The sequence below is a fragment of the Nelumbo lutea genome, chromosome 4 (assembly GCF_056320005.1).
Source record: "Nelumbo lutea isolate HS-2025 chromosome 4, American lotus-T2T, whole genome shotgun sequence".
NCBI classification, from domain to species: Eukaryota; Viridiplantae; Streptophyta; class Magnoliopsida; order Proteales; family Nelumbonaceae; genus Nelumbo; species Nelumbo lutea.
In genome coordinates, this window is record NC_142687.1 from 36,867,700 (window position 1) to 36,886,618 (window position 18,919).

Sequence of the window (18,919 nt, forward strand, 5' to 3'; positions counted from 1 at the left end):
TTCCAACCAAAGGGAGAATGTTGCCACTTACCACACCTAAGAGGCATGGGGACAATGCAAAAGGAGTAGTTTGCAGTTTCCCCACACGTCAAGCAAAGGGCGCACACACATGTGGTGAGAGAGATCAATTTTTCCACTTCCTTTTGGAGTCTTCCATAGGTGCTTATGATTTGATTGGCTGCCTCCCAACAAAACATCTTAATTTTGGGGGAATTACCAAATTAGGCTAAACTAAAACCCTTTAACAAGAAAGAAAGTGTCCTCATTTGGTGTGTAAAATGTCCTAAAAAAAGGCACAGGTGAAACTATCTTTAACAGTAGGGGTGACACCCTCTCATCAATACTCAAAGGATACGAGTTGACATCCTAAAGCATGCAAAGCAAAGGAACCAGCTCACCTATTTGATGGTCGTTTTAAGGGAGGGAACTCAGTTGACTATCCTAGTTGTCTATGTTGCTGATATAGTCGTGACTGATAATAACATGGCTAAAATTGATTCACTGAAGCTTCTTCTCAATATAGAGTTTGAGGTGAAAGATTTGGGTAAACTAAGATATTTTTGCACACTAAAGTTACTAGGTCACAACATGGTATCTTTATTTCCCAGAGGAAATATGTTCTTGACCTCCATAAGGAAATTGGAGAGTTGGGGGTTAAACCAACTGATACACCAACTGAATAGAATCACCAAGGTTCAAATATCGATATGGCCAATACGCCGGTAGGGGCGTATTGGCCTGTATATAAGCTGATTTCTCCTTTTTTTTTTTTGTTTTTTTTAACCTGGTTCAGAGGGGTCAGTTTAAGACCTGTCTACCCTCTGAACCGGGTTAAACCCCAAAACACCCCCTGTAGGGGCATATTGGGAAGCCCCCGATACGATATGTATCAGCCGATACAGCTCGATACATATTTAAATTTCAAACCTTGAGAATCACAGGATTAATGCAAAGAATGGAGAGTTTCTAAGAATAAGGTCATGTATCAAAGACTTGTGGGTAAACTACCTATGTATGACTCAACCTGGCATCTCACATGCAATCAGTGTTGTTACTCAATATATGCATGCTCCTAGGATTACAAAACGTGCAGCTATTGATAAGACACTTGCTTATTTGAAAAAGCATCATAGCAGAGGGATATTGTGAAGTAGTTACGGTCATGTTAAGATAAAAGTGTACACAGATGTAGATTGAGCTGTGTGTATCAATATTGAATTACATCTTGATAGTATCCTCTTATTGGTGGCAATCTTGCTTCTTAGAAGAACAAGAATTGAATTGTTGTTGCTCGTTCTAGTGTTGAAGTAGAATATAAATCTATAGCCCATGATGTATCTAAAGCATTATGGTTCAGTCTCTTCTTAAGGAGTTAGGTGTTGATTATGAAAGGCCACTAATGTTATATTATGATAATTAAGCAGCCATCAACATAACACATAATCCAATACAACATGACAGGACTAAAAATATTTTTTTTCAATCAATAACAAATTCATTATATTCATTGAAACATCAAACTAATTACAGCATGGAAGACAAACACTCTTACCTTCCGAATACAACTTAAACCCTCCAAAGAGGGAAAAGGAAAAAAGAAACAGTTAAGTTACAACGTAGCCCAAAACATTGCTTCCCTTTCTATTCCTTGTTTAGCAAACCCATCAGCTAAAGAATTAGCTGATCTCTTAACCCAGCCCATCCTGATTTCCATCCCCCACACCAGCCACCTGAATTTCCTCTTCTCATTTCTGTAGTTCCATAAGCCGCAGTTGTCTTTAATCAGCCACCCTATCACCAGCTCCATGTCCCCTTCAATTAAGAGTCTTCTAACATTCGTCTCTTTGGCTTTCTGAACTCCTTCCATAACTGCCAAGATCTCAGCTCTAAGGGAATCCCCGACACCAATTGGGCCTGAGAACAGGGCAGAGATGATCCCGTTCTCATCCCTAAAAACACCTCCAATCCCTGATTGTCCAGGATTCCCCCTACAGCTCCCATCAAAATTTAATTTTAAGAATCCAGCAGGTGGGGGAGTCCAAGACACCCTTATCATTGGTTTGATCTGTGTGCAATTTGCAATCTCCCCCCACTTTCTCAACATGTCTTCCATTGTGTAGTCTGTAAATAGCTCTAGTGATTTCAGCCACTGTACAGCCCTTATATGGATCACGGCAATCAATTCTTCAGCTCCTCTCCTTTTCCGAGAAGATCCTAGAATTTCTTTCTTCCCATAATGACCAGCATATTGCAGCCCTCAGCCCTCTCCACATAGTCCTTCCCCTTTTCATGTGCCACCTGAAAAAAGAAGGGGAAAAAAGGCTCAGCAAGTCTGATGGAGGGTTCCACCTGCCCCCAAAGAGAGAAAAAGCCCACTCCCAAATTGACTTCGAAACTAGCAAGACACCAGAAAGTGAAAACCAGTCTCCTCATTCGCTTTGCAAATAACACACTAGTGAGGTGACAAGCAAGTATTGGGTCTCTTCTTTTGGAGCAAATCCCCAATGTTGAATCTTTCCAAATAGATTTCCCAACAAAAATCACTAACCCTAGGAGGAATTGGTCTGCACCAAATCTCATTAACTGGGAAAGGGGAGGTTGCAGGACTGGTGGACTGGCAAAGGACTTTGAAGGAAGCACAGGAAAAAGAGCCCATGGGGGTAGGGGTCCAAATTCTAGAGTCCACCTTAGAAGGGTCTAAGAACACATTATCAAGAAGTTCAAGGAGGCTCGAAATACTATCAAGGTCTGAATCCCTCACAACCCTCCTCAGACCCAGGTTCCACCTAAACCCCGAACTGGAAGAGGAATGGGTGATGAAAGAAGAAACTGGCTCATGTTTAAGATCAGAAAGAGTATAAAAAGAAGGAAACTGGTCCTTAAGAGGAGCATTCCCGCCCAAATTTGTTCCCAAAATTTTATGGAATTACCTGAATTCAAATCATACCCGACAAGAGGGGAGAAAGCTGGAAGCAGATCATGAATGGCTTTCCAAGGTGAAGTGCTTGTGGTCCTTGCTCTGATTCCAGCATCCCATCCATTTTGCTCCAGCCCATGTATGCTTGCCACTATTCTAGCCCATAGCTTCTCCCGCTCCAAAGGAAACCTCCACAACCACTTCCCCAAAAGGGCTGAATTCCTTTTCCCAATGTTCCCAAGCCCCAAACCCCCAAAATTTTTACTCCTAGTCACCACCTTCCAGTTAGCTCTATTGTCCCTGTTCTCCTCTCCTGGCTCCCAAAGGAAATCTCTCATCAACCTCTCCAGCCTACTACAAACCTTCCCTGGAATCTTAAACACTAAAAGGAAGTAAATGGGTATATTTGCTAACATGGCCTTGATCAGTGTAATCCTACCACCCAAAGAAAGGTAATTCTTTTTCCAAGAGACAAGTCTTTTTTCAAATCTTTCCACCACCGGATTCCAAAAGCTCTCTCTCTTAGGATTATCACCTAGAGGCAACCTAGATAACTCAACGGCCACCCTGAGACTTCACACCCAAGTACTTCTACACTCTCCTACAGATTCACACCCACTACATAGCTCTTCCCAAAGTTCACCTTCAAATTTGACATTTGCTCAAATAGATGGATCACAATTTTTAGATTCCTGATGAAGCTCACGTTACCTCCTTCAGAAAACAGAATCGTATCATTAACAAACTATAAGTGAGTGAGTGGGATTTCCTCCCTTCCAACCCTCCAGCCTCGAATGAGAACAAAAAAGGAGATAAGGGGTCTCCCTATCTTATATCCCTAGTGGATGGGAAGAAATCTACCATTGTCCCATTCACTAGCACTGAATAATGACAATTCCGATCATAGCCCATGATCCATTTGCACCATCTAGCAAAGAACCCCATTTTGGACATAACTTTCCTTAAGAATTCCCAATCCACCATGTCATAAGCCTTCTCCATAGCCATCTTACAAACCACTCCCTTCCTTTTATCCTTCTTAAAACTCTCCACACTCTCATTAGCAATGAGGATTTGATCTCTAATCTGTCTTCCACTTACAAAGGCACCTTGATTGTGTTCAATTATGTCTGGCAATACCTTCTTCAGCCTCAAAGATAACACCTTTGTTATAATCTTGTACAGGTTGTTTACCAGACTGATTGGTCTGAAGTCCCTTGGATGTGAAGCTTCTTTCTTTTTGGGAATCAAAGCTATAAAAGTGGAATTCACCCCCGGATTAACAATTCCTCCCCTATGAAATTCCTCAACAACAATCAGAAGGTCCTCTTTCAAAATATCCCAACAGTCCTGATGAAAAAGCCATGGTGAACCCATCCGGCCCTGGAGCTTTTGTTCTGTCCATAGAAAACACAGCCTCCTTAATCTCTTCCAAGTCAAAGTTCCTTTCCAAACTCCTCCTATTATCCCCCCCCTACATCTGGCCAATCCAAACCTTCTACCCACACCCTTCCATTTACAGGCCTTCTTAGAATGGATTTAAAGTGTTCTACACATGCCCCAGCTATCTCCTCTTGTTGAGTTAACTCGATTCCATCCATAACCAATTTAGAGATGAAATTTCTCCTTCTTCCATCTACCCAAGAATGAAAGTACCTGGTATTCCTATCTCCCTCTTACAACCATTTACATCTAGATTTTTGCCTCCAACTTATTTCCTCCTAATGCAGGCAATCCTCTAACTGTCTTCTCAAGCCCTTTCTTAGTTCATTGTCTTCCTCTCCAAATTCTCCCCTTTCTTCTTTAGAGTCAAGGCTTTCAAGTTGGTCCATCAAATCTCTCTTTTTTCTTCTAACCTCCCAAACTCCAGGATATTCCACTCCTTGATCTTTATTTTCAAAAATTGTAGTTTCTTATGAAATCTCATCCCCTCCCATTCCACCAATGGGTTACACTCCTTCCGCCACTCCCTTACTCTATTGGTAAACCCGGGATGGAGTAACCACATTTTCAAATCTACATGGGGCCGGTCTTCCACTTCTCTCTTCCTTGCATAACAATATGGGTCAATGATCTGAGGTCACCCTAGGTAGAGCTCTAGATGTCAAGTTCCCCCAATGTTCTTCCCATTCTATAGAAAACAGGAACCTATCCAACTTAGAGCATATGGGACTAGCTTGGAGATTTGACCAAGTAAATGTCTTCTGGGCCAACGGTATCTCCTTAAGCTTAGAGGCATCCACAAACCTGTTAATATTTAAGTTGATACACATTTCATTACAAAAAGAATTGCATCTGAAGAAGTCTGCTTGCCATATGTAACCTCTGAAATGAAATTAGCTGATAACTTCACCAAGGAAGTTATAAATCCAAGTTAGATACAGATACAAGTTGGAAACCACCAATATCTATTCTAACTTGAGGAGTGTTGAGCTGTAATTCCCTATGTTTACATGCTGTTTTATGTTCTTTTTGGTCTCATATAGCTGCTATATAGCTTCTATTTTTTTTTCATAAATCTATATAGCTTCTATTTTTTGGTCTATTTTATATTAGCAACAAGGGCAGTATGGTCATTGTAGAGCATAACCTTTTTACTATAAATACTCGAGTAGGTATTTTTGCTCCCCTTTCATTCTCACCTTCTTCTCCAAGTTTGCTGTTTTTTGTTGTTTTCTTCTCTATTTTCTTTTGATTTATTAATTCAGAAATATTAATCCCTGCTGTTGCACTGAACAAGTGAACCAACCATAGATAAACAATGGAAATTTTAAATAAGCACTTCATCTAGTTTTCTTTTCAGTAACAGATCAAGAAATTTCATTGGAAAACGAAGATAATGCTCAGTTAAAGTTAGTTATGTACATATAACAAAAACCTCAAATAGCAGTCTCTCTCTATATACAGTCATCGTATGCCTCCAAGATCAGGCTGCCAATATAGGTCAGTCCCATTGGCCCCTTTCCTTGCAAGGGAATCAGAAAAAGAATTTGTATTCATAAGACACATTTAAACAAAATGTTCAGTATGGATGTCATGAATCTTGCTTCATGCAACAGCTATGGAACAAAGGAACCAACCAACTACAACATGTGGATCCCCTTATAAGCACTTCCTCTAGTTCTGGCATAAATAACGAATAGCAAGATTTTTTTTACCAATCAAGAAAGTGCATTCTCAATGTCAACAGAGGGAGGGCTGAAAAAAAAAACAAGATCAGGAAAGGGGAAAATACTGATACCATATGCAAAGTTGCATATTTAAAAAATAAACTAATCCATAATTTAGATGATCTTAAAGCACACCTTCATGGAACTTCCATAGACAAGAATGCATCAGGTAAAAACAATTACCTTATCAGAAGAATCTGATAGAGCTCCAAGAAGGGTGTCAAATATGTCATTCAAGAAGTTTAAGACCTGTATCAGGAACAAGAATGAATTTTAAACACTTCTCACATAAAAAAGTAAATAAATATATCATATGGCCTTCTTTATTGAAGACTTCAAGTTTCGCAAGGTAGTGAACAGCACATAACGCAACAGAAATCGACATTAAAACAATTTAATGAAAGCTTTAACTATCTAACAGATCATATTGATTTGTCTCACAAAAACTAGCCTATCTATCAATGTAAAACAAAAAGGTTTCCACATAGAAGCAACATATAATGATGATAATAAGCTGGAGCAAGTGTAGGAGTGTCAGAAATGACAGGAAGTATGAACATGATACCCAGATATGGATATGGGCACAGACACAAATATGGGAAACAGGGATATGATTCCATTTCCTAAAATCCTGGATATGGATAAGAGTAAGGGTGTCCTATATAGTATACTTATACCATGCATTTATATCCACTTTTTGAAGCTAAATGTTATCTCCTTATGCCTTGCCATATTTAATTAAGTTTATAACATTTTTATGGATAATTAAATTTATAGCATGTGAAGATCTTTTAAAATATAACTTGTTATGACAGACCATTTTACATATCTTAAAAGTGCTAATATTAATAAAGTACATCTAGAGTACAGGTATATGGTATCATAAGTATGAAGGTACTTAATTACCATGCACATATAGAAAAAAAGTGACAAGTGACAACTCACAATAGTATCTCATGTATACTACCATAGGTTGAGATCCACCTACAAGGCCAAATTCTTTTGATTTATCGGTAACAGCTCACTAAGAATTTATTGAACGCACATGAAAGAAAATGGTACAAGGAACCACAACAACACTACAACAGGAAACCCGAGATGCTAGTGCAATGCCATATCCCACAGTGCCAATCCTCACTGATTGACCTCTTCTCTAACTAGGGAATCTGCTACATAACTAGATGATCTTCCAGATTCCTAGGACTTATCCCTTCCCATGCACAATGAAACTCTAAGCCTTAGCTGCACTCTAAAGTTCCTCAAAGACAGTAGGCTTCTTAAGCTAGCTTCTTAAACACTACAGTCTTCAAAAAGTCTTCCAAGTCCTAACTAAACTTCCAAAAACCCTTCTTAAATTAAGCCCTTGTTTACTCTTTGAATAAGCTGTGTTTTTTGAGTAACAGGGTGAATTTTATTCATTCAACACCAAACTGCACACAAATGCGAGCAGAAGAAGAACAATACAACAATGACCCTCCCAAGAGAAGCCTTACTACAAGTAACAACAGAAACAAAAGCAACTTTAACTAGCATTTGACAAACAAGCTTTTGTGCTCAACTAGACTGTTCAATATGATATTGCCGTTGTTGCAGTTCTGCCAACTTTAACTAGCATTTGATATCAAAACAGAATCTTGAGACACATAAAGTTGCAACCAAGGAAATTCGGAATTTATCAGCAGCAACAGTAGCATGGGAGAATGGTGGAGCAATATCCATTTTTTTCTCTAGACCAATAGGACATGGAAACTCTACTAGGGCAGAGTTATTATAGTACTACTGAAATTAAGAATGGAAAAATCCAAAAAATATTGGAAATTAATGGTTGAAGTGGATCCAAAGGTGGTTGTGTGATGGCTGAAGAAAAATACTATAGGTGCTTGGAAATACAGGCACTCTAAAAGATTCAAAGAGCAAAAGCATCAAAAGTTAGTACCATGGTTTGCGATTTCAATACCAATGAACATTTCACCATGCAGAGATGGGGAAATTTTAGGAATATTTTACTAATTTCACTAACATATTTGAAAAATCTAAAGAAATCAAGGAAGTTTTCTAATAACATGGTACTTGTTTATAAAATTTCATGGAATTATTAGAAGTATAATTTCACTTTTAATGCTTGAAAACCAATATAAGAGAAAATTAAAAGACTTAAATAGACATCTCTATTTGTCTCCCTTCTGGTCTTTTAGTCATCATCTCTTCTTTTCTTTATCAGCATCTCCTCTTCCTTGTGCATGGCATTTTATTTGCCACCTTGACTTTTTTCCTTTTTATAGTAAAAGAGAATTTTAATAAAAATAAACGGTAGCAACATTACAACCACCAATAGGGTGCAGAGATTGCACCAACAAAGAAAAAAGCTATCAACTCCAAAGGATGACCACCTACATACCCGACACGCACTCCCCCTTCAAGAACAGAAACATACAAAATTCTTTAAACACAAAATTCCCGGGAATCGAGCCACGCAACCCCACCCCTACTCAACTCCAATTTCACTCCTCCCCCTCAAGAAGCTCCTCCTACTCACCCTCCTTGTTACAAATTCCCCATCCATGAACAAGTTTCTTCAAATTTTCTTCCCTTTTGTTCCTCTCAAATTCTTCAAAAGATCTCCCAACAAAAGCTTCTCCTAAGAAAAATAAGCCTAAGGATTTGCCAACACTAACATCCCTGTTGTTGACTTCTCGATCTCCATCCTTCCTTTTTCCTTCTTCTGTCCCTCTGAGGACAGCTCAAAAGTTCTTTCTACAACTCCACTACCACCTTCCCTAATCTTCTCTAAAACTCCACTGGCACCACCTCCCCTGCAGAAGAACCCAACACCTGCCCGTTCTTGCAACTAAAGTTTAGTTGCACAACCTCCTCTTCAGCACAAGCCCATTTCCAAATACTTTTTCCTTTGCACCCCTTCTTTTATACAATTTTTTTGTACTTGCTAGTTGGACCTGCACCAACTAGACCTTCTTTTAGCCACGAGAACACCTTAGTTACATGCACGATGTGAGATTTATTTGACCTCCTAGGAGTCTTTGAAGTCGATGGAGCAGAGTTGTAATCAACCTTCTCAGGATCCTTCCTTTGCCAACCCAAATCAACTCCGAGTTTGCCCATACAGATGTTTTGATTAGATTGAGAATCCTTTTTTAGTTGCTGATCAAAAAAAAAAAAAAAAGACTCCTCTTTTTTAGTTGTGTTCTTCTCTTGGTCTTTTGAATTATAGTGACTTAGTAAGTGAATTATACCACAGTAATAAAGCCAATCATCCCATCACTGAACCCCCATTTGTTCTTTTAGAAAACAAGTTTCAAAAAAAGTTTGATGATTTTAACAAAATATAAGAAATTTTCTACAATATTCTAAAATTTTAAATCTTAAATGTATAGTTTCTCAAGAAATTTTGAAATGTGACATGATGGCAACATATTGGGGACATTAAGATTCTTGGAAGATTTCACCAAATCTCATCAATATTGTAAACCATGGTCAGAAAACATTTCTATGCAACTTTCTTGCCTAAAAATGAGATTAGCCAGAGCTGACCCTTGTAAGAAAATTGAGAAAGTATACAAGGGGAAAGCCATTAAGGATTCTCATTGTCCCAACGATAGTGTCCAATGATAGTGATGAAAGGGATATATTTAAAAGTATCTCACTCCCATTGAAATTACTTTAACAAATGATAAAATGTATGGCATAAACTTGATAAAGGGAGAAAATAAGGTAGGTGATCCTACTGATGGCGAAGATAACAGTTCTAAGCAGGAAATGTTATGTAGGATTCTTTGGGATGTGCAAAAGACTAGAGTGTAAGGAGAGGGAGGTGCAAAGAGCAACAATGGGAGAGAGATCTTCAAAGCCTAAGGATCTGTGTTGGTTTGTAGTCGTCGTTGGAATTGGAATCAAAATCCCTTGGAATCAGAATTGGAGTGGTCTATTCCCATGGTCTGTTTGGTTCAGATAGGAATCTGAATCAGGATTGAAATAAGTTGGAATGGGATTTCATTCCCAAGAGAGGGGGAGGGAATGGCCATTCCCTCAAATGAGGAATGGGAATGGGATTCCGATTCCGATTCTGATTCCAAACCCTATTCCCGCAAACCAAATGGGCCATAAGTTTTGATTGTTTTCAACTACAAAAAAACATGGAGGTTATATGGAGTGAGTTTGTCGAAGACTTGAATAGTGATAAGTAGATATGGATGATGGAGAAGAAGGCTACTTTGATTAGGGAGGGGAATGGAGATCAGATTATTTATTAGAGGGGGACAAAGATCAGATGCCTATGGAACTATGGATGAAATAAGGAAAGAAAATAAAAAGATGAAGCTGAGCAAAGTAATCGATAGTAGCTAAGGTGATCACTGTGTGCTACTCAGAAGAATAAGAGACAGCTAGAAGAGTTTTTGAGATGTTGGAAGAAAAAGAAAGGAGAATGGAAGAAGAGGAAAAGAACAGAATACATGAGAAACCGTTTGAGTAAAGGGGGGTGAAAACATGTTTTGGGTTGCAGGAGGCCAATATTTGGTGGCAGTGATTTTGTTTTTTTAGAAGGGTGAGGTGATATCTTATCAACACTTAATTGTACCCTTCTTTTTTTTACTTTTCCAATGAAATTTCTATCTACTATAAAAAAAAATGCAAACATGTCACAGACTCACAGAGGTAAGATTTCTCACTAAATGGACACAGAGATCAGCTCATTATTTGGCCAATGCAGTAATGCTTTATCAAGGTAGGGGGTTCACAGGAACCAGATGTATTGGGGAGTTGTCTTCCAGGGAGATGGCATTAAGAATTGCAAGATAAACAAGAGATGACTGACACAAGCAGGTTAGCAGGGTAGATAGCAAATGATAGCCTGTCAAAAGGGGTGTTTGGACAATCTCGATTTTGTACCTAAATCATTTATTATAAAGTAATAAATTGTCATAATCAATCAAAAAAACTATGAATTTCTTTCAATGAAAAGTAATTCATACAATGAAAAGATGCCCCATTTGAAGAGATTACCTTGAGAAACAATTGTCAGGTTTTGCCCCACAAGTAGGAAACTAAAAAACAGGCAATTAGGATTTCCTCCAATAACAGAAAAAAGAAAATCAATTCCATTTATCAAGCCAGCATTTTGATGCCACTATATGGATTCAAGGCCTGCCTTTGTATGCTTACCCACCGGCCCACTAAAAGACTTTGATCGGTTCAGATTTTATTAGTTAGGAAAGAAGGTTTAATTTGGACCAATGGAGCAGTGTTTTACTATGAGTCAGATCCAACTAAAGCAAGGTAGCATCAGGGAACAGCAAATCATATCAACCAAGGGAGTATAAGGATTATCAATCAAAAATACCAACTCACTCTTAGTTTCTAGGCTTCATGATATCAGTCCCAAACAGAAATTCCAAATAAGCACAATTAAACCCTCAGACATAACTTTTTTTGATAAGCCTCGAAAACAAATTGATAGACTATATATTTAAGGTTTAAATTTTTAGAATATTATTAAAAAAATTTCAATATTTTGTTAAAATCTTTATAATTTTTTTAAAAATATATTCCTAAAAGAACCATGGGAAATTGGTGATTAGATAATTGGCTTACTATTTTCATATTATTCACTTACCAAGTCACTATAACTCAACAGAAAAAGTAAAATGCATATAACTACAAAACAGTGTTCTCAAATTAATCAAAACATATAGTAACAAAAAAGGAAAAAATAAAATGGCAAGTAATTGACATATTAATGAAGAGAAGATAGCTAAAAGAATAAAAGGCAAGCAAAGAGAAAGATATTGGTAAAGTCTCCCAATTTCCTCTATTTGAATTATACAGTTCTTTACCGTGGTTTCTTTGAAACTTAAATGTGCAATTATGTTTATTCTAATGATTCTTTGAAGGTTTAATAATTTGTTGTGAGGATTATTTAATTGTTATTTTACAGTTGCTGTTAGTGTGCTGTCAGCTTAAGATGCTGTCAGCCAGTTAGTTTCTTTCTTTCTTATTAGTTTGTTACTAGGGAGTGCCACCAGGGGCATACTTGTAATCTCCCATTCCTTTTATATTAAGTTAATATAAATAACTAAACTGGCAGCCGCCAGAAGAGGTTTTTTTGTGTCTCAATCTTCTCTTCTCTTCTCTTCTCTTCTCTTCTCTTTCTCTCTCTCCATGAATGATTACATGGTATCAGAGGAAGGTTCTGGGCTATAAAAATCTGTTTCTCCCATCTGAACCTGCTTAGTCCTCTTTCTTCTTTGATTTCTTGGATGTGGAAGACAGAGAAACCCTAGCAGGCCACTTGCGGCTTCTTCCTTTGGGTTCTTCCTTGGTCGTAACATCAAGGAAACACTAGCAGAAGAAGGGCGATGCAGTAAAGACTCCCTTCCACATCTGTTCAATGCTGTAAAGTTAATTTCTGGGTTGACACCTTCATACAGGTGCTGGACAGGGTATGTGTTCTTGTGTTTTTCTATGGCCAATGGTGTGAAGGCCTTACTTTTTTGGTTTTATACCTTCATTTAGATGCCAGACTGCTAGTATACTATTCTAACGGCTGGTGCTATTACTGGGCTGTTTTAATGGCTGAACCATCACTGAGTTGATTTCAGCAGTTTTTGTTTTTTCCACATTCCAGAAGTAAATTTCTTGGGGGTTGGTATTCTGATTGTGGCTGTTGTGTAGTTGTGTGGGATTTGGTCTGATTCAGCTATGATTCAACTTCATCGGGGGTTACACCAACCCGTAGCACAGCTGGTATGGGAAGTGAAAACATGATGTTTCCCATGCCCATTACCCCTTTAAATTGTCTAAACTACCTGGAGTGGGCTAAAAGTGTAAAACTTTATGTAACAGCAAGGGGAAAAGCTAGTTACATAAATGGAAGGGTGAAAGAACCCAAGAGTGAGACAACTGAACATGTTAGGTGGGACCAAGAAAACAGTATGGTGATGTCTTGGCTCCTTGCAGACATGGAACCTGATGTGAAGAACTTTATGTGGGCAAACACCGCTAATGAGATTTGGGAACAAGCCAAAACCACCTATTCTGAGTAAAGGCATTACGCCAAGGTTTACCAGTTGCAAGTTGAATCCTCAACCTGTAAACAGGGAAATTGTAGTTTGTCTACCTATTATTCAGCCTTTACTTCCGTATGGAAAGAATTGGATCATTATCAGGCTATAGAGTGGAAACATGATGGTGATGCTAAGGCCTACAGGAAGCTGGCTTCTCGGTAGCATGTGTTTGCCTTATTGTTGGGACTGAACCCTACCTATGAACCCTTGAGAGTTCAGATCTTAGAAAGAGTTGCCGTCAGTTCACAAGGTATATGCCCTTGTTCAATCTGAAGAAAGTAGGCGGAGTGTGATAGTTACAACCGAGGGGAGCAACAAGTTGCATTGGCTGCAATGAGTAATAACATGGGGAAGAAAAGTGACACCAAGAAGACTGATGATAAAGACAAGTTGTTTCGTACCCACTGTCAGCGCTCACGACATACACGTGACACATGTTGGGACATTCACGGGAAGCCCAAGTGGGCAGTGAAGAACCAAGAACAGGGTAAAGGGCAAGGTCAGAAGAAGATGAACACAGCACATAATGCAGCACATGCGGCAACCCAAGATACTCAGGTTGCTGGTACTACCTGAGACCACCTTACTAATTCTGACCCCAAGGAAGATATCATGAATTCCTTCAGATACCACTTGGAGTCATATGGTAGGGCTTTGCGACAGATGGATAGTTCAGTCACTGCTACTCCTACTTCATTTGCATCTACATCAGGTAATGCGGCTTCCTCATTCCATGTCACTACTACCATTGGTTCCCCTTGGATCATTGACTCAGGGGCCTCTAACCACATGACCGGTAATTCGAACTTGTTTCAGACTTATAGCCTTTGTTAGGAAGGGATAAAGTGAGGTTTGCAAATGGATCATTCTCCTCCATTGCAGGCCAAGGATCAATATCTCTTCCCCATGGCCTTAACCTAAATTGTGTATTGCATGTCCCTCAACTTCTTATAAATTTGCTTTCAATCAGTAGTATCACAAACTCTTTAAACTATAGTGTAACCTTTTTTTCCTGGTTCATGTGTTTTTTAGGATCTAACTTCTGGGAGGACGATTGGTAGAGGGAGCCTAGTGAATGGTCTCTACATTCTCGACAACAAAGCTAGTCTCTCGGTGTCATCCTCAGAGTCATATAGTCAATCAAATAAGAGTCAATTTTTTTTGTGGCATAGTCGGTTAGGTCATGTTTCTTTTGAAATAGTAAAATCTTTGTTTCCAGTTTTATTTAAGTCATGTTCAATGTTAGAGTTCCAATGTCAAACGTGTCAATTGAGCAAACAATGTAGAACAACTTTTCACTCAAATAATAAAAGATCAAGTGTTTCTTTTCATGTTGTGTATTCTGATGTATGGGGGCCTACTACTATAATCTCTGAGGGCGATTGATCGATGACTTATCTCGCTATACATGGGTTTTTCCTATGCATAGTAGAGACAAAGTTCCAAAGATTGTGAAAGACTTCCAGAGGATGGTGTTTACACAATTCCATGTTGAAATACAGATCTTCCAATCAGACAATGCAAAGGAATATTTCTATGGTGAGCTCAATGAGTTCTTTGCCTCCCACGGATCTATTCATAGGAGCTCATGCGCAAGAACACCACAACAAAATGGTCTTGCAGAAAGAAAAAATAGGCACCTCCTTGAGGTAGCTCGCGAGATGATGTTACACATGAATGTTCCAAAAAGGTTTTGGATGGATGCTATACTTGCAGCTGCTTATGTCATCAATCGCATGCCCTCCAGAGTGCTGAACTATATGGCCCCTCATCAGTTGTTGTTCCCTCAATCCCCTTTATTTTCCATTCCCATGAAAGTTTTTGGTTGTCGTGCCTCTGTCCATGATTTGTCTCCGTCTCGAGGTAAGTTAGACCCTCGGTCTATTCCTTGTATCTTTTTGGGGTATCCCTCCTCTCAAAAAAGGGTATCAGTGCTTTGATCCCGTTAGTCATAAGTTTTTTGTGTCCATGGATGTGTCCTTCTTAGAGTTTGAACTGTTCTTCCCTGCTTCTCCTCAAGGGGAGAGTAGTAGTGTGGAAGAGGAGAAGCAGGTTCAGGTCCGCCAAGTCTCTCTTCCTTCTACTCCGAACCTTGCTTCCTTTCATGTCTTCCAACGTACACGCCATAGAGATCAGCAATGTGATAGAGATGTGGAGCAGCCAAACATTGAGCAACTGACACTGTTAGACTCCTCGGAGGTAAGTCCAAACCCTATTGCACCTACTGATACTCCTACTCCTACTGTAGATGACCTTGACATTCCTATTGCTCAAAGAAAGGGAATCAAGTCATGCACTACCAAACACCCTATTACCCAGTATGTCTCTTATGATCACATTTCCCCCTCGTACCAAGCCTTTCTATCTACAGTTGATTGCATCCCTGTTCCCATAAATGTTGCAGAAGCCTTAAAATGCCCTGAATGGACAGATGTTATGAAGGAAAAGATTAATGCCCTCCATGAAAATCAAACTTGGGAATTGGTGGATCTTCCAAGGGGGAAAGACCTAGTGGGGTGTAAGTGGGTGTTTACAGTTAAACACAAGGCAGACATGACAGTTGAAAGGTACAAAGCAAGATTAGTAGGCCAAAGGATACACTCAAGTGTATGAGGTTGACTATGATGGGACTTTTGCTCCAGTAGCTAAGATGAACTCAATTAGGGTCCTCTTGTCATTAGTTGCTAACCTTGACTAGGAATTGCATTAATTGGACATAAAGAATGCTTTTTTAAATGGTGGCCTAAAGGAGGAAGTATACATGGTTCAACCCCCTAAATTTTGTGCCAAGGGAAGTGAAAATAAGGTGTGCAAGTTGAGAATGTCTCTTTATGGTTTAAAACAATCTCCCAGAGCTTGGTTCAGTAAGTTTCGCATGGTAGTTCAGCAAGTAGGCTTCAAACAATGTCAGTCTAATCACACACTCTTTGTGAAGAGATGTCAAGAATAGGTTGTTGTATTGATAGTGTATGTGGATGATATCATCATTACAGAAAATTGGAGTTCAAAAATACAAAAATTGAAACAATTCCTTGCATCTAAATTTGAAGTGAAAGATTTAGGTCCCTTGCAGTATTTCCTTGGAATTGAAGTCGCCCGCTCAAAAAGGGGTATCTTCATTTCTCAAAAGAAAATACACCCTTGATCTATTACAAGACACAGGCAAATTAGGTGCAAGGCCAGCAGATACTCCCACGGATGTTGATCACAAGTTGGGTGACTGTGAAGGTGAACCTCTAAAAGATGTGAAACAGTTCCAAAGGTTAGTGGGAAAGTTGATTTGTTTGTCCATGACCCATCCAGACATTGCCTATTCAGTTGGGGTTCTAGGCCAATTCATGCACTCTCGTAAGAAACCACACATGGAGACAGTAGAGAGAGTTCTTAAATACTTAAGAAAGTATCCCAAAACAGGTCTACTATTCAGTAAACATAATCACCTAAAGGTGGAAGTCTTTATAGATATTGATTGGGCAGGTGTTGTGGATGATAGAGAGTCCACAAGTGGGTATTGCACATTTGTGGGAGGAAACCTAGTGACCTGGAAAAGCAAGAAACAAAGTGTGGTAGCAAGGTCAAGTGTTGAAGCTGAATATAGAGCTATGGCACATGGGGCAGCTGAAGTCCTTTGGCTAAAAAATCTTCTAGGGGAGCTTGGAGTTGTTGTTCATAATCCTACGTCTCTTTACTATGACTAGACCTGTTCATGGGCCAGGTGGCCCGACGGGCCGGCCCAGCCCCCAGACGGGCTTGAACGTGGTTATAGGCCCGCAGGCTTAAATTCAGGCCAAAAAGCCAGGCCCGTAATAAATTCGAGCCGGGCTCGGGTTTTGTCAAAATAGCCCGGCCCGGCCTGACCTAATATTAGACTTAAAGTGAGTAATGTGATTATGTCCATTTGAATAAATTTTTTGATTTAAGAATGTAAAATTGTGTTTTAAAATATAAACGAAAGGGGAAAAAACCCATCTTGTAGGCCCATTGTTCATTTAAATAAGAAAAAAAAAACTATCTGAATTTTTAATTCTAATTTGAATAGGGAAATTTGTTTTTTTTTTATTAGGTCGGGCTTCGGGCTTCGGGGTTTTTATCAGGGCCGGGCTCGGGCCCAAGTTATAGGCTCGTTGGTCGGGCCGGGCTCGGGATCGGGCGTAGCATATTTCTCTTAATGACAAGTGAAAGCCTGGCCCAAGCCCAGCCCATGAACAGGTCTAACTATGACAACAAAGCAGCCATAAACATCGCCAGCAACCATGATGTCCTCACAAAAGGACTTCCATACTCGCGGCACAATGAGTTATGTGACAAGCTGGGCATGATAGACATATTCAACCCAACTTGAGGGGGAGTCGGCCCATGAACAGGTCTAACTATGACAACAAGGCAGCCATAAACATCGCCAGCAACCATGATGTCCTCACAAAAGGACTTCCATACTCGCGGCACAATGAGTTATGTGACAAGCTGGGCATGATAGACATATTCAACCCAACTTGAGGGGGAGTGTTGTGAGGATTATTTAATTGTTATTTTACAGTTGTTAGTGTGCTATCAACTTAAGATGCTATCAGCCAGTTAGTTTCTTTCTTTCTTATTAGTTTGTTACTAGGGAGTGCCACTAGGGGCATACTTGTAATCTCCCATTCCTTTTATATTAAGTTAATATAAATAACTAAACTGGCAGCCGCCAGAAGAGGTTTTTTTGTGTCTCTCAATCATATCTTCCTCTTCTCCTCTTTCCTCTCTTCTCTTCTCTTCTCTATCTCTCTCTCTCTCTCTCTCGTCTCTCTCTCTCCATGAATGATTACATAATTAATTCCATGTTTCTAGAAACCTTTCCTGATTTTTTAAATTTTACGAAATTAGAAAAATATCTCTGAAATTTCTCTATCTCTACATGGCAAAATGTCCATCATATTGAAATTGTGAGCATTAATAGAAAGAAACTATAAATCAACTCTAAGAACCATTCAAGTATGATAATAGATTTTGTAATTGGCAATAGTAGCTTATGGCAGATTTAATAATTAGGCTGACATGTAAGAATATGGTCCACATCCAGTCCACCCCACCCAGAAACCCCAGATAGCTGGAATCAGCATTGTGTAATGGCCTTTTCAGATGACCCATGCATGAATCACTTTGGTGCAATATGTGGGACTTGCAAGTATTTCTATCTGATCATTTGATAAAGGCTTGTAAACCTCATATGATTAGGTCTTCGAAGGAATATGTAGGGACAACAAGGGACTGTATAGTCTCAGTTGTGCTTTGGCTTGATTATAGACACACAGATGACCAGATTGACCTACTACATTGAAGAAACCCCAGATAGCTGGAATCAGCATTGTGTAATGGCCTTTTCAGATGACCCATGCATGAATCACTTTGGTGCAATATGTGGGACTTGCAAGTATTTCTATCTGATCATTTGATAAAGGCTTGTAAACCTCATATGATTAGGTCTTCGAAGGAATATGTAGGGACAACAAGGGACTGTATAGTCTCAGTTGTGCTTTGGCTTGATTATAGACACACAGATGACCAGATTGACCTACTACATTGAAGAAAATAAAATCTCTTGTGCCATTTATTCTACCCATAAAAGATAAAATACATAGCATGTTAGACAGTCTTGTATGCCCTTAGCTTCAATCGGATTTGATGTACTTTTGTTATTTAGTGGAAATTAATTAAAGTGCATGTTTGATTCATATTGTTTGGTATAATTCTGTGTAAGACCCTAAAACAGG

General features: G+C 39.1%; 1 protein-coding gene across 1 annotated transcript in view; it reads right to left on the bottom strand.

Annotated features, from left to right (window-relative positions):
- Positions 1-18,919, bottom strand: part of LOC148855228 (protein VAC14 homolog) — a 35,233-nt gene that overhangs the window by 6,835 nt on the left and 9,479 nt on the right. The window contains exon 13 of the mRNA XM_088984213.1: positions 6,271-6,336. Within this exon, the coding sequence (XP_088840339.1) occupies positions 6,271-6,336 (66 nt within the window). The remainder of the gene's footprint in view (positions 1-6,270; positions 6,337-18,919) is intronic.